The sequence below is a fragment of the Lytechinus variegatus genome, chromosome 10 (genome assembly GCF_018143015.1).
Source record: "Lytechinus variegatus isolate NC3 chromosome 10, Lvar_3.0, whole genome shotgun sequence".
NCBI lineage: Eukaryota > Metazoa > Echinodermata > Echinoidea > Temnopleuroida > Toxopneustidae > Lytechinus > Lytechinus variegatus.
The window spans coordinates 3,249,709-3,266,578 of NC_054749.1; the positions used below are offsets into that span (position 1 = coordinate 3,249,709).

At 34.5% G+C, this 16,870-nt stretch overlaps 1 protein-coding gene across 28 annotated transcripts in view; it reads left to right on the top strand.

Moving 5' to 3' along the window:
• Positions 1-9,077, top strand: part of LOC121422500 — a 155,349-nt gene extending 146,272 nt beyond the window's left edge. For 27 of the 28 annotated variants that reach the window (XM_041617618.1, XM_041617590.1, XM_041617604.1 and 24 more), the window contains 5 exons: positions 160-273; positions 634-753; positions 1,551-1,664; positions 4,236-4,274; positions 7,001-9,077. In XM_041617618.1, the coding sequence (XP_041473552.1) occupies positions 160-273; positions 634-753; positions 1,551-1,664; positions 4,236-4,274; positions 7,001-7,185 (572 nt within the window). In that variant the 3' untranslated portion in view covers positions 7,186-9,077. The remainder of the gene's footprint in view (positions 1-159; positions 274-633; positions 754-1,550; positions 1,665-4,235; positions 4,275-7,000) is intronic. The other variant, XM_041617592.1, reaches the window with a different exon arrangement.
• Positions 9,078-16,870: the final 7,793 nt, after the last annotated feature.

The following is a 16,870-nucleotide window of genomic DNA, read 5'->3' on the forward strand; positions in this document are numbered from 1 at the left end:
AAGAGAAGGAAGAGGAGATAGGGAAAGGAAGAGGAAGGGAAAGGGGGAGAGAAGGAGCTAGAAGAATGAAATGATAAGAAACAGAGAAATTATTTGATGTGCACAATTATATCTAGTAGCTTTGTAATATTGTCCATGCTCTGTTCCATTGTGTTCTAGGGAGTGCCTGTTCTAGTGATCCTTGTCTCAATGGTGCGTCTTGTGTGGATGTAAGCAACTTTGAATATGACTGCTTCTGCCCACCTGGCTTTACGGGAACCAGATGTGAAGAAGGTAAAAAAAAGTGTCTTAATCATTGATAAATATTCCATTGACGACTGGAACCTGATGGTCTTCTTCAAAATCTTTGGAATTTACAGATTTAGTGGTCAACATACTAATAAAAATGAAGTTTAGATATCTCATTTACAAAAGAATATCAAAGTCCTTGGTAAGCATGGTATCAAATATCTTTTTTGTGTTTTGTTTTCCTGCGATGAAAGTGTGAACACCTTTCTAAACTTTGATATGGACTAGAGATTAAAATTTGGACCTGCAGACATTACTACATGTGTAAAGAAACACCACCACAATACTTCCACAAGTAAACTATATGTAATACTCATTGTTTTTCATTATTTTTCCAATCCATAGCAATCGAGGTAGATCCTTGTGATGCCAGACCCTGTAAGTTTGGAACTTGTCTGAACATCGGGGAAGGAGATTATCGTTGCCAATGCAACCCAGGATGGACTGGCACAAACTGCAATTTGGGTAGGTTGAAACCTTTATACATACCAGGAGCACTGAGGGGTTGTACTAGGCCCAATCAAAAGCTATCATTTTCCAGCCAATTACTTGTGCAACTACATCATGGAAGTGAAGAAACCGTTTCAATAATAAAATGTACAACTTTTGCTCTCTAAGAAAGTCATTGCATAATAAGTTTGTAAGACCTTAGGTGATATATACGATGAACCCCACAGGGATTGAAAGCAAGTAGCCAAGATATTTCTGACCACCTGTAATTTGGTTTTACCAAAGAAGTAGATTCATCATTTGGAGACCTTGGGCCATAAGTCATGTGGTTGGTTGTTTCTTTGTGTTTGTTCTTATTTCTGCATTCATATATAACATATATGTATAGAATAAGTTTTATACTTATACTCGACAGAAAAATAATTCAAAATATATATGACATGGTAGTAAAATATATAAGTAATATAAAATGAGGATGTGAAGTATAAAGCCTTAAATAAATATTTTGGTGGTGATTTTTTTTTACCTAATTGCTAAGAAAGCATGAATGCTTATAAGCAAGCAACCAGAGGACCGACAGCTTAAGGTCCTCTCCGAAGGACCTGGTACTGAGGATTAATGCCTTACCAAAGGGCATTAGCGCACCAAGTGGGAATCAAACCCGGGTTACCAGAATACGAATCCCCCGCTCTGCCGACTGAGCTATTGCGCCTCCTCATATGCAATCGATGAAGATTTCTTAGCGTTCGGGTGAAATAACCACCACTAGCTAAATTCCATACATATGTCTTTTGTATTTATTGTACTCCCAGATGTTAATGAGTGTTCGGAGAGCCCGTGTAGGAATGGGGGATCCTGCTTCAACACCCTAGGTAGTTACAGATGTTACTGTACCGATGGGTACTCCGGCACAAACTGCGATAGAGGTAGGTCTATTTCTTGAAATGCTCGACAAAAGCAGGTGTTTATGACAAGAAATAAAGTTGAGGGATTTATTTTTTTTGCATATAGCAGTGGATGTTGGGTGTGTTTTGTTTTCCATTTCTTCTTTATTCTTGAGGCTCCTTTAGTGGAAAGCTTTGGAAATGTATTCTGATATTGGTACTTTCTCTGGTTTTGATTTTGGTTGCTTTTTGAGTTCTTTTTTTTACCTTGGTTTGATAGTAATAAATCTGCTCATAGCCAGTTTTAGTCCATATAGGGTTCCCAGCCAATCAAGGAAATCAGGGAAAATTATTTTACTTTTTTCCAGTCTGGGAAAAATCAGGGAATTTGATTTTTAAAATACCTGAAATCAGGGGAAAATGCCTGAAATAAGGAAAAAGTCAGGGAATTTTGATCAGGTCAAAATTCGAAAGCACGATAGTCAGTCAGACTCTGTTATATTTTGTTGCATATCAAAACAGCATCAATTGAATGACTGGAATATGGTGGTACTAATAAGTTTTACATTATTGTTTTTATACTGAAAATGCATGTAATTCACTGCAACAATTTGCAAAACCGGGATTGGGTTTAAATCATTATCAGGGAATTTCAAAACTTTATCATGGAAATTTTTTTTTTGTTTTCTTGAAATTTGGGAACCCTGCCATTGTGTACAAGTAAATGATGTCCAATGTGATGTTGCTGGTCATTGTACAACGCCTACTTAGCTTGTTGTACGTGAGCAAATGGGGGGCTGAATGTCACACATTCGTACCGTTGCACACAAGACGTACCGTCCAAAATGTACAGTTGCACGGCTTTAGGAGGTGACGGCACAATGCGATTTCATTGATTAATAAAGTGACAATGCGCGTATAGCCCGCTGGCTAAATGCGCAATGCTGTCCAAGATCATGTGCGCTTGTGGGTCAAATTGTGTAATGATTATTTACTATGCTTGTCACATTGATAATCTCATGTATGTTACGTTCTTGGTTATTATTTCCAACTTTTTGTGATGTTTATCTGGCCATGGACAAATCTACAAACTGGTTTATTATTGCATGTCCCTAATGGTATAATTATAGTTCAATTCAACCGGAATACTCCTCTCAACGACCCTCCTACCCCTCTCCTTTCCCAGGTGATTCTGAGTGCTCAGTTTTCTGACTAATTTACCAGAAATTACTGGGGGAAAATAAAAATTGTAGTCTTCATAAATGAAAAAGACGAAAACCAAAATGTCAACGTTTTTAAGACTTCAAGATGGACATATCTTGGAACCCCCCCCCCCGGATGGTGCTTCATAAAACTGTTTATAGGTTGTGCTCAAGTTGATACGTCACTTGTTATCTATTCTTATGTTCTAAGTCATTTTCAGTCATGTTGGACACTAACTGATTTTGCCATAATACATATTTTCCATCGACTCCAGGCTGCATGTAGAAGGGCTCAGTCTCCAAACAGTTGAAATCGGTCGTTCTTAAAGTCACTCTTAAATTACGAACGGCTTTGTGAAACAGTCAGACCTGGTGGGTGTTTCATAAAGCTGTTCGTAAGTTAAGACTGATGATCCTTTCTTATGGTAAATGTTATATTCAATAGCGATGGTTTAGCGCGTAAGAAAGGATCACCGGTCGCTCTTAACTTACGAACAGCTTTGTGAAATGGCCAGACCTGCATACCTGCACACTATCCTCACAGGTGGTGCCATTGTCACACAGATCATAATTACATGGATTACCCCCAGACCTGCATAAATAAATAAACCCGGGGGGGGGCAGTCAAATGTATTTCTGTACACACACGTGACCAAAAACACACGTATAAAGGGGTGTTTTTTCAGTTTTGGACGCGGTCAAAAACACTGATTTTTAAGAAAAAGGGTGGTTTTGAAAGAGTGGTCAATGGTCAATTGCAAGGTGAAACGTATGTAGGGTATTTTTTTCCCCCTGAGGTCAAATTTTTGCGACAACTTGTTTAGGGGCCAAAATGTGTAAATAAAGCCAGCAAAAAACTTGATTAGGGGGTTATTTTACACACAGAGAGAAAAAAAAGGGGGTGTTTGGAAATTCCTTGGTTCCCCCCCCCCCCCCGGAAGGAGAATCATGATGTCCTGTTTCATGTTGAACCTAAGGTATCCTGTTACCCATGTCATCCTACTGTTAAAAAAATATCCTGATAATATGTTTGAAGGTTTGTATGGTGGTATTTGAACCATCACGGAAGTGATTTACCATACACCATGTGTAAAGTCCTGGATGGACTGAGATAAGAAAGAGTGGATGAAAAGGCGAGGAAGTAGAGATATTCTTTTCGAAAAGAGTATAGTCCTTCAAAGGACTGTAAACCAGATGGAGTGGAAGACTGAAAGGTAGATAGGCTTGAGTAGAGAGAGCTGGCTTTATTCGATGAATGGAGTAGTAGCAGGAGATTAGACTCAACGTTTCGGGCAGGTTTACTGGTTTAATGGCTGAAGACGGAACGTAAAGCACTTCGGCGAATATCCTGATTATATTGGCCACTACACTGAAGTAAATGTATAACAAATGAACCTGTTTGTCATTTTAGCTTTTGGAAAGGTGATCGCTTCAAAAGATTGCGATGAAGTTATCTAGTATAGGGTTATAGGGTTATCCTATATAAAGGATATATCTCAAAATCAGAAGGATGGGCTGTATTAATTTTATCCAACCATTACTGCAGATATATGCTGAATGAAATCAATTTTTTATTCATAACTTTTTTTTATAAGTACAGTTATCAGCTTGTTTATCTAATAAACCATTGGGAATATTACATTTTCGACTGGGCTCCGTTAAAAGAACCTATCGGAAATCACAGAAAGAATTAATGGAATGCAGATTGAAACATGAAAAAAAATCATAACATTGCAGGACAATGATAGATGTGTTCTTTTCAGTAAAGTATAGGTGAAAATTAAACCCCTTTTTCTTCACCAAAGGGATTTTTTTTTCTTCACCATTTAACTTAATGTAATAATTTTTTAATTAGGTCACAATTAATTGATTGAATAAAAATTATCGATCCAGATTAAATCTTTATAAAACTTAATTAATTACTTGTTTGGATGATGAACCATACTACAAAATTTGATTTTGACATAAACAAATCAAAGAGCTATTAATAAATCTCTCATTAGCTTTCTGTAATTTATGATTAAATCTAATTTCATTTTTTGTTTCCAATGGGGTATTTGTCATAGACGAAACATAAAGTCATTAGATCATTGGTACACGGTGGATTAAACGATTCATTTGTATTTAAAAGGTATAATCTTATTTCCTTATATTTTTGCTAACTTTACTAACCTGTAAACAATCAAAAGGGATTATAATGGTAACTTATTTCATAGTGCTGGTAACAACACACTGTGACTTGTTATTTGGGGGCTAAGTGTTAAGTGTACGGCCTATGGAGAGAAGTAGAAAAGGCAGACATTTGGAGGAATGTTCAGAATGATAATAGCTGATTTCTTGGTGCCTTGTAAAGTAAGTTGTGTGAACTCAACAAGCATCAAGCATTGTGCCTAGGGCATTCATTACTACAAGGTGGATATTTCATAGGGCTGTTCGTACATCACTTTACCAAAGACTGGAAATGGTTCTTAGGCAGTTACTCAGCTACAAGGGAATGTATCATTCAGCACAAAGAGGGTCAAAAGTCATGCATTTTGTAACTAGTGAACAGCTGTGTAAGACACCGACTCGTCTACTTTCCTCGGGGCGTTTTCACAAAGCTGTTTGTAAATTATACTCGACTTTAAGTTTACGCACAACTGTTGACACTTATGTTAACCTACCCAAGGAAGGGTCATAAGTCATTCATCAGTTGTTTGTAAGCTATAATCAGCTTTGTGAAACACAAACCTGAGAACAATATTGATTCCATATCTTGATGAAGAAAACAATGTTGATTTGTGTTGGAAGATCAGTAGAAGGCAGAGACAGAAATGAGAAACGCTATACCACAAATATGTCAAACTTTAATTCTAACAGCTTGATAACACAAGAAAACTACATGATTGAGATATTTAATTTATTTAATTTCACTTTATTCGTTCAAATGTTCAAAAATGAATATGCAAAATTTACAACAAAATTCAAACTGATGAGAGAGACCAGAAAAAGCTAAAGCTTCTGATAGGGGTTTTGTATTAGTAAACAAGCAAAATCAAACTTCAATATCCAGACTACGGTTTAAAAAGAAAATATTTGTTAGGTGAAGCTGCAAAAAAGTCTGCAGGTTTTTAACATCGGAACAGTGCCTTTTGAGAACAGGGACTTGTACTTCATGTACGTGATGCAAAATTGTGTCTGAAATATATCAAATTGTGTCAGATTTTGTCTACGTGATGCAAAATTGATTTTTTTTAATTTTGTCAAATTACAGTCGTTCATGCAGTCAATGGTTGAGATCAGAAGCCCCTCCCGTAAAATAATGGACAATGCCAACGATACATTGATAAAAACATGAACACAATTTCTGTCTTCATGTATTTATCAAATTGGAATTCATTCACTTGCCATACAAATAGTTATTTCAAGTCGTTGTTATTTAAAAAAATTAGTATCACTTGCATATATGCAAAAGCCCAACCTTTTTAGGGTTAAATCAGAATAATGTATTGCACATGAATATATCAGCCATGTCTCTTTAATGTACCTGTATGTAATTTGTAATGCTTGTCTATATACTTAACACTGTTTTGGCAGTGTCTTGTAGGGCACTGTGGTTTGGTTTGTGGGCTAAATCTCATATCTATGTACAATTTGTACACACAAAAATGACTGCCTCCCTTATAGCAATGAATCTCATTTAATCTTAAAAATATGATTTATTATTCCAAGTGAACAGTGGCATTATGAGGCAAAAAAACTGAGGTAGTAGAGTTGTGGATTTGAGTCACTATTAGTACTCTTGAGCGAGCAAAACAAGCAAGGCAGAAATAGATTTCTTAATATTTAATATGGTAATTGTATTTCAACGTTCCTTCTACACAGCTTCATTTGATCCTGTCACTTTATTTCATGTTCATATTGAAATATATTTTGAAAAATATCTTGAATATTGTTGTTATATTCTTTTTAATTAGAATACTATATATAATGAAGGATGTCTAGGAATTTCAATCGAGATAGACTGTGGTGTTTGAAAGGCATCTCTGGTGAAAAGATGTGATATTCAAAAGGCATTTTTTGGGCCAAAACCTTCATGCCATTTCGCAGATATGTCATTCAAGTATTTTACAATGATTCATCATAATTATACTGACACAGGATCTTCTGTTTTTTTTTTATTATTTTGTTTTACAGCGCCTTCAAGTTCTCGGAATTTAAATCCTGCTGATACAGCCCCCCAGACCAGTGACAATACATCAGGGCTATTAATTGAACCATGGTGGATCGCCGTCATCTGCGTTCTCTTCGTTCTCATCCTAGTATTTATTGTTGTTCTGGGCTGTCTATGCACGAGACCACGTGAGAAGTCTTTCGCGTGAGACCAGCTTGCCGGAGCCGGTTACCAAAGACACGCTATAGCATTGGAATAAATATGTAGTTGACGATGGAAATTGACATAAAGCAATGCTGGTAAATAGACGCCCTTGTGATTTATGAAACTTGAATGTTACATTGCATGTGATATATCAAAGTATTCAATACTTTCAGAAAAATCTAACAAAGATCTATTTATAAGCACTGAGAGAATAAATCAATGCAAATGCAAAATTGACATACAGTATATTTATATATATTTGTATATGTGCACATATATTATCTATGTTGACATTTTGATGTCAGATCTATAATTTTACATTCATGATTTAAAGGCTGCTCATATTTTCTTTATTGATTTCTTTCAGGACCATAGTTTTTAAACTCAACTCAGACATGATTTTAGTATGAGCTGCATAATATATCTATTTTATATGAATGGATTCTTTGGAATGCATTTTTCCATATATTTTAGCTGCTTTTGAACTATCATACTATGTTTGATCATATTCTTGTAGTAGTTTTTGTTCGATATATTGTTAATATTTATTTATCGCCATATGTTGTACATTTGTTTTATCTTTTCTTTTCTGAATTATTTATCTATTTTAAATATTATGGAATTCAAAAGTTATATTTTATGTTATTCATTACTCTTTTTCTCACTTTTGTATCGGTAATCCAATTGTTTTATCTGTATCTTTGTTTTAGGACTGACTTTGGAAAAGAAAATGTATTTATAATTTATTGTCTTCTTACTTGAATAGTGTATTTTTTAGACTAAAGTTTATTATTTCTGATACTGGGGATGATACAATTTTCATATATGGATTCTACTTCCATTTACTCAGTATTAGCTCAAAGGGGGGCTATTTTTATATATACATGTATATGTCTGGAATCATTGCATGGAAAGGTTTGTAAAAAGTTTCACCTATATTGAAGCTGTAAATATTCAACTCAGTATTTGTATTGAATTCAATGCATTTAATTTCATTTATTTACATTATTAATTGAAAGATGAATAACTGATCTGCTAACATTTAATAATTTATTTAATCCCCACGAAATTTTACTATCAAATAACTGGCTTTATACAGTGCCATTCATTGATTCTTTTCAATTGATATTGGGATATAATATGTAGTTGTCCTAAATGCAGTACTTAGTTTATTGCTTCTGTTTGTCCTTCCAATTTCAGACCTGGGCAAGGTGACATGAAGCTTAGTGATTGTTCGTTAGTGGGCTGAATTCTTGTGACTGATCATACACAGTAACCTTATTCAATCAATTGTAGAAATCAACCCCACAATCAGTCACTGAGATGTATGAAACGGGGTCTGCGTACTGTTTCATTGATAAGTTTTTAGTCTCTAAAAAGTTACTACAATATGAGTCAGAAATCGACAGCTTCCCTGGTAATCAAAACATAGGATTTCATTGACTTTGTTGAAGCCAATAAAAATCAGTACTGATTGTTGTTGACTTGAACGACCTGATATGTATTTTATTCAGTTATACTTGTAATAAATTGATTAGAAAAGTTGTAGACAATTTAATGAGCTTAGGGAATGTTAGATATTTGTAAGGAATTCCTCAATTTTATATTGTACATTAAGACTGCTATTGGTGCTACGATTTGCCTTGCATAGCAACACAACAGTTTTTCTCTACTTCCCATGATAGTTTTAGGTATGGTATATATATCGATCTAATAGCTATGCATTGCAAACATTTATGGTGTTAATGCACGAAATATAGTGAATTCATTTAACAATTATATTTTTCTTTTATACTATCATGTGAAATAATTATTTTGTACATTGTATTTTTTGTTTTGATATTTTTATACACGTATGCATATTTAATAAAATGGTACAAAACCTATTGGCTAAATGAATATTTTGTGAATGTGTATCTTGATTCTTTCTGTCAGAGTGGTTTTACGAAAATTATTGTATTAAAGTTATGCTTATCATATTTGATGTTTATGATGATGGTGGTGAGAAGAAGACAAAAATCAGGAGGATAATGATGTAGACGATGAGGGAATGATGATTTCTCTGCCTCAGAATAGTTTACTAGATAAATCGCGCATAATACAGTGCGTATCAAAAAAAAGGGTTTACACTTAGAAAAAATCCTGTAAAATGACACATTTGTAATATCCTGATGATTTTTCCACATTTTAACATTTGTACTGATCCATTTAAGCAAATGACGCCATAACTAACGAAAAATATTTCCGCTTGAGTGAGCACCACTTACTTTTGAAAAGTTAGTTTTAAATATGACTTGCGCAGAACTTCGAAATAGTAAGTAGACCTTAATTTAGCCAGTAAAACTGATTTGAAGATATCTTTTACCTTTTTAAACTTGTTTCCTTGCCCAAAACACTTCGAGGAGTGCATTGCGCCCCATCTCACTCCCCCACACACCGAAGCCTTCGTGACGATATTTGCTTTACACTGAGCTGTTATTTACGTGAAATGGCTTAGGCTTGATTTTCATTTTGTTTATCATTGTCAAGCTTTGAAAAAGTGTGGAGAAACAAGTATTAAATTTAAAAAAATGAAATGTAATCCCACTTTAAATGATAAAAACTTAGTGACAAAATGCTTGAGATGTCTGATATAAACTTTTGTTCAGATTCAGTTATGTCCTCAGATCCAGCTGGCACAAAAAAGGTAAAGGTTGTGCTTACTGAAGTGTTGAAATTTCAATTTGGGTGGCAAAATTGTTACAAAATGCTTGAATGTATCCGTTTTATTTCAATTGACTAAAAGTACAAGGGAAATGTATGAGAAATGTGTCGCAGGGTAAGTTTGATTTCGCCCTTTCCCCAGCCTTGACACAGCGTGAAAACGAGCATTTCTGCGCAAACAGATTTCTGCGAGCTTTACAAAAATGGACAGTGCTCACTCAAGTGTTAACATTCTGTCAAAAAAAATTGCCCATATGTTGTATATTTTTTTAATTCCCAGGGTTTTTCTAAGTGTAAACTCTTTTTGATATGCACTGTATATGCTGTGTTTATTATTATTATTATTATGACGATGATGATGAAGATAATAATGTGGGTTGACAGTGGGTAGTGATTATAAAGATGGTGATGAAGATGATGATTATGATAATGACGATGATGACGATGATGGTATTCATTATGCTATTTCAATTCTTTTATAGAAGCAATAATCATAAAAGATTAAACGTTTGAACGAGATTTTAAGTGATAACTTTCATACCGACAAAAGGTAGGGATAAAAAAAGGATGTCCCGTTTTTAAAGCTCACTTTTCATCTTGTATTTAAAATTCTCACTCTGGCGATCTTAAAGGGGAATCCAGCCTTGGCCATAAAATGTTGTGTTGGGAAGGAGAAAATAAATTAAACAGAATGGTGAAAGTTTGAAAGAAATCAGACAAGCAATTAGAAAGTTATGGCTGCTTAAATATTGAGATCACTAATACTATGTAGATTTCAAATTGGCAACTGTGTAGGTAAATTATGACAAGGGCAAGGACAACTTTCCCATAGGCCATGTACTTAATTATCAGGGATTTGTGGTTTTCTCCTAAGTACCCATTCCTCTGGGGCAATAACCTAAATATAACCCAGGTAGTATATTGGTTTATATCCTCATGAAAGAAAAATATAATTTAAAATATAACTTTTGGGGAAAATGACATTTTAGCCATAATATGCATTGGAGTACATGGAAGAGTAGTCCTTGCCTTACATCACTATGACATCACATATGCGACCAATTTGAAGTCTCCATGGGTAAAGTGATTACCAATATTTACAACTTTTAAAAATTCATAACTTTCTTGTTGTTTGTCCAATACTGTTCAAACTTTCACCTATCAACTTGTCTGATTTTTCTTTTCCTTATACAAACAAGTTTTTATTTGGGTTGGATTCCCCTTTAACATCAGAAAATGTCCACATTCTCTTTTTCGGTTCTAGACGACACCCCCCCCCCCATCCTCTCTCTCTCTCCCTCTCTTTCTCTTTCTCTCTCTCTCTCTCCCTCTTCCTCCTGTATAGTGCTGAAAGAAACAGGAAAGGAACAACTTAAGGGGAAAACAATCATGGACAAAATTGACAAAATTTTATACGGTGACTTCGTCATGGTTAATATATTAAGTGCAAATAAAAGCGAAAACAACGTAATCGCCCTTGTATTGAGTCGAACAAAAAAAATTGTCTAACGATGTTCATCCAAATAACACCCATGAAACGTTCATCTTCCGATAATTTGATATCACTGCCAATTAACATTGTTATCCTCCCTCCCCCCATACAAGCAGAAATGATGAAAGATATTTAATGCATTCTAGTTTATCATTCAGTGATTTCCATATGAATATTAAAGGACAAGTCCACCCCATCAAAAACTTGATTTGAATAAAAAGAGAAAATTTCAACGAGCATAACATTGAAAAATTCATAAAAATCGGATGTAAAATAAGAAAGTTATGACATTTTAAATTTCGCTTCATTTCACAAAACAGTTTTATGCACATCTCGGTCAGTATGCAAATGAGGGAACTGGTGACATCACTCACCATTTCTTTTGTATTTTACTATATGAAATATGAAATATTTTGATTTTCTCGTCATTGTCATTTGAAATGAAGTTTCATTCCTCCCTGAACACGTGGAATTCCATTATTTTAACATTTTGTGGTTCGGGCAAGGAGGTCCTAATCGTCAAATTCGTAAAAATTGAAATAATTCAAACAATAAAAAAAACAAAAGAAATAGTGAGTGAGTGAGTGAGTGACGTCATCGACTCTCTCATTTGGATGTAACTGACTCGTTCATATAACTATTTTTTTAAATATGCGAAATGTCATATAGCTTTCTTATTTTACATCCAATTTTGATGAAATTCTCAGCATTGTGCTTGTCTGATTTTTCTATATTGATTCAAATCAACATTTTACTGAGGTGGACTTGACCTTTAAGTGCAAATATAAGCGAAATAAATCGCCCTTGTATCTAAATGATAACGTCTACCGATGTTCACCCTGATAACACCTCTGACAAGGGTTATTACTCACCTCTCGAATGTGTGATAATCCTGCCAATTAGCATTATTACCCCGTATTTCAAATGCAAGCGTAAATGATGAAAGACATTAATTGCACTCTAATTCGTAATGAAAATGCGTTGGACTGTATCAAGCAGCAACAGGGGAGCGTTTCATCAATATTTCCATCCGACAAGTTGTCAGATCTGACATCTTTCCATGATTTTGATTGGCTGAGAGGCACTGTTCCTATGGTAACTGTCGGATAAAATGGGACTTGTCGGATAAAAATGTCCGTTAAGTCCTTTCATGAAACGCCCCCCAGGTAGAAGTGAATAAGCCAGTTCGTAGTTCCTTTCTGCGCATGATCAGAGGAAGGTCATTTGTACTAAAATGACACGGTGGTTTAAAATCTAATGAGATAAACACTAACTTTGATGTCTTGATTATTCATATATTCTTTTGAATTGTGTTTTTCATCCAAAAACAACAACAATGCGTCCACGAACGACTGGTATTTCACAGTTTACCAAGTACATTGCGCAATATGCTATGATATGCATTCAAAGTAGGAATGCAACAAATACCTTCATAAAGTGTTCAATGGTGTGCTATTCTAGTCACCTGGTCTGTTCAATTTCTTCATCCTGCTATGTAAGTCATGCTTACGTAATATCTTGCTTTGAAATCTGCCTATCATAATGAAAGAAATGAAAGGTCATTTTACCAAAATTGTCCATGAAGTAACTACGAACTGGTCTATTGCATCGGACGGGTAGTAAAGGCTTTTAGGTCTGAAGCGGTTGATCGTTCCCGACAAAATGCTGTCATTGTCATAAAAATTATTTTTCAGAGAGCGTCAAAACAATGCAACAATCTAAGAGATCTAAGCATGTTTTTATTTTAATAGGATGATTTATTTTGTGCCGTGACGACTTAACTTGTGGAGTGCTTCAAGATTATCATTTTGAGGCTGTTTCTTTTTCTTTATACATTTTTTTTAAATACGCTTTTGAAGTTTATACGCTCACAATATCGATCACCTCGGATCAGCAATATCTTGGGTCCATTTCACAAATCTGTTTTTATTATAGCAAGTATTTCTGAAACAACTACCTGAAATAAACAAAGAGACCATTATTATATCGAAGTCCCGTGTAGGGGGCGCGGAATGAGAGTGGTGGGGGAAGACTGAGCATGCGTAACATAACTTATTTTCTCACTTTTTGCATTTATTAGTGGGGCGGACTAAAGCCGAAAGCAGGGGTATGCTAATATTCAGGAAGATGAGGTGGGCACAAGATTTTCTGCACCCCCCCCCCCTCCCAATCTAGTCCATGAAAAGAAAAATCGATCGGGAATTTGATGTTAAAAACCTACTACGACTGTCTTGCAATTAACTAACAATTAGAATTGCAAATTTGTATTGCCAGAAAACGAAAACGAACTTACATTTCCTCATGTAAAAGTGACTTGTAAACTTCGAAATGTTAAAGTCCCCCTCATAAAAAAATGGCCTGAAGTTTTCTCCTGTCAGCCATGATGAACCATTTCTGCTGAACAGAGTCGTCTCTCAATTAAAGTAGACATTGTGGTAATGGGATTGTAACACCGGTTCTAGTCATGCGTGCTTGTTATTTCACGCAATTATCAGATACGCCTTATTTCACGACGGGTCGCGCTCAGAATTCTGCTCGAATTTACATGGGACGGACCATTTTTCTTTCTCGTGTTCCCTGTTTAACTGAGGATTCGCCGTTTAAACAGACATTATCATATTAAAGTGGAAATACTTGTTTTTATGAAGACCTCGTTTTAGAAAAAAAAATAGTGCATGAGTTTAATTCTTCCATTCCTTAATTACTCATCCTAACGAGATACTGTTGCGTTAGGTTTTACAAGAATATTCATAATTGGCGGATTTCGAAGAAGAATCGCCACATGGAATATTAAAACATTTCAGATTTGAATGGCCGACTGTATCGATGCTTCGAATTGTCTACGTTGGACATTAAAGTAAAAAAAAATGGTGAGTACCGTCGTTTTTTATTTTATTTTCTTGATGAGCTATAGACAAATCCTGATAATTGAAAAATGTTTTGTTTTACATATAATAATCATCATTTATCGATTGTTTGATAATTAATTTGATCGGTAAAATGATAGATCATTCTATAATTCTGAGGTTCTTAACATGTTCTGAAAATGCACTTTGATCATATGAACAAATGAACAAATATAAACAGAATATGTAACTCGTTTGAGTGGAGATATCTGGGTCGAGGGGTCGACGATACCTGACAACACACGTGAGAGTCCACACAGTAAAAACGCTGTTTAAGATTTTATACAACGCTGTTTACTATATGAACCTTACAGTAGTTGTTTAACAGTTTAAACAATCATGTCTAATTTATTGAAGATTAGATATTGAAAATTAAACTTTGTTGTATAAAATTTAAACACTTGTTTAAACTGTTTAAACAATTAATGTAAGGTTCATATAGTAAACAGCGTTGTATAAAATTTTAAACAGCGTTTTTACTGTGCAGTGTTCAATTCCCGGCAATTCTTTACATCCGAGAGCAAGATTTATCGATACAAATGCACAGAGCAGTGGTCACATGGTACACAACATGCCGGGTTCGAAATTAGGAGTGTGAATTAATTCAAATTCGGGGTGGTATTGGCATTATTCATCCAAGAACTATATTTTGATATCAAAATTATGACCAGTGACATATTGCATAAAACTTCTAAATTTTTGTCATTCACAGTTATTAACTCCGTCAACCTTGATTATCCATTAATTGTTGTCATGGCTTTTAACATTAATCCTTATAAACACCAATCATATCATTAGTAACACTGCTGGAAAGAACATACTGTCACACCGTGTGATCACAGTGTGTTCACGTAGTAGACTATGTGAAAATATTATTCACACTGTTAAAATGCTCAAAGTCAACAGTGTGGAGATATTTTCACACTGTGGACACTTCGACAGTGTGACTGTTCACAGCGTGTTCACATGGTCGACTGTTACTTATGAATATGTGATTCATATTGTTTAAATAGTGTGAAGGTGATTCTACATAGTGTTTCACACTATAAACACACTGTGGCACACGCTTTAAGACACTGCATGGTATTTACAGCAAGGGCACAGCGGGCCTATTTGAAGAGATAACTTTTTTCACAGAATGATCACAATTAATAAAACCTTTCCTTGAATCGATTGAATGGCTAACACCTTGCTGAATTATTTTCAGGAGTGTCATTTTGAAGAGACTCGAGGCATGAATTAGATAAGTTTTGGGGAAGATTAGATAAAATGATCTGTACAGCACTTAAAGGGGAAGTTTACCCTGACAAAAAGTTTATTGTAAAAATAGCAGAAAATAATAAAAAATATTGACGAAGGTTTGAGAAAATTCATCAAATAATTAAAAAGTTATTAGAATGTCAATTATTTGATTTGTGACGTCATATGCGAGCAGCATTCCTACAAAGCGAATGGTAAAAAATCAATGAAATGTCATTTTCTGAGAAAATTGAAAATGGTTTTCACTGTACCTTTTGTATATCAATAGACAAATCATTTCACACCCGATCATGAATAGAAAACATAATTAAGTCATCAGGAACCATAAAAAAATTGAAATTCATGCATTTTATATTACATAACACATGGGGCAGCTGCTCGATTATGACGTCACAAATCCAAAACTTTGAACTCTAATAACTTTCTTATTCTTTAACGGATTTTCCTCAAACCTTCACCAATAATTTGTACTATTTTTTCTGCTATTTTTACAACAAAGTTTTCTTTAGGGTGAACTTCCCCTTTAAGATTAAACATAAATGCATTAAACCCATACAATTTTTCACGATCGAAAATCATGTTATGTTATCATGGTTATGGCAAAATGTATTACATTAAATATGGGGTGTAGGCCTAATGAGTTCAGAAAAAAATGAAATAAGGTATCAATTTAACAGCAAACTATTGTATAGACCAGTTCGTAGTTACTTCATGCACAATTTTGGTCAAATGACCTTTCATTTCTTTTTCATTTCATTTCATTCGTTTATTTCCATTTTCAACAATTACAGTTTCTTCTATACATGTTGACATATATAAATAACAAAACATATTTCAAATATTCCTGTACAGAAAATTATATTCAAGATTATTACAAATCAGGTTGGAAATGGAGGAGGCTGCTAAAAAGCGGAACTTGTAGAATGCAGCCTCCTAATAAATATTCTTGCAGTTGTTTAGCATATAAAAAAATAAGTAACAACTTGAGCATGACCAGTTGAATTAAAAAGAAAAATGGGAAATAAAAATAGAAATCTGCCTATCATCATGATAGGCAGATTTCAAAGCACGATATTACGTAAGCTTGCCTCAAATAGCAGGATGAAGAAATTGAAAAGACCAGGTGACTAGAATAGCACACCAATGAACACTTAATGAAGGTATTTGTTGCATTCCTACATTGAATGCATATCTTAGCGTGTTGCACAATGTACTTGACAAACTGTGAAATACCAGTCGTTCGTGGAAGCATTGTTGTTTTTTGTGGATGTAAATGAAAACGACAATTCAAAAGAATATATGAATAATCAAAGTTGGTGCTTATCTCA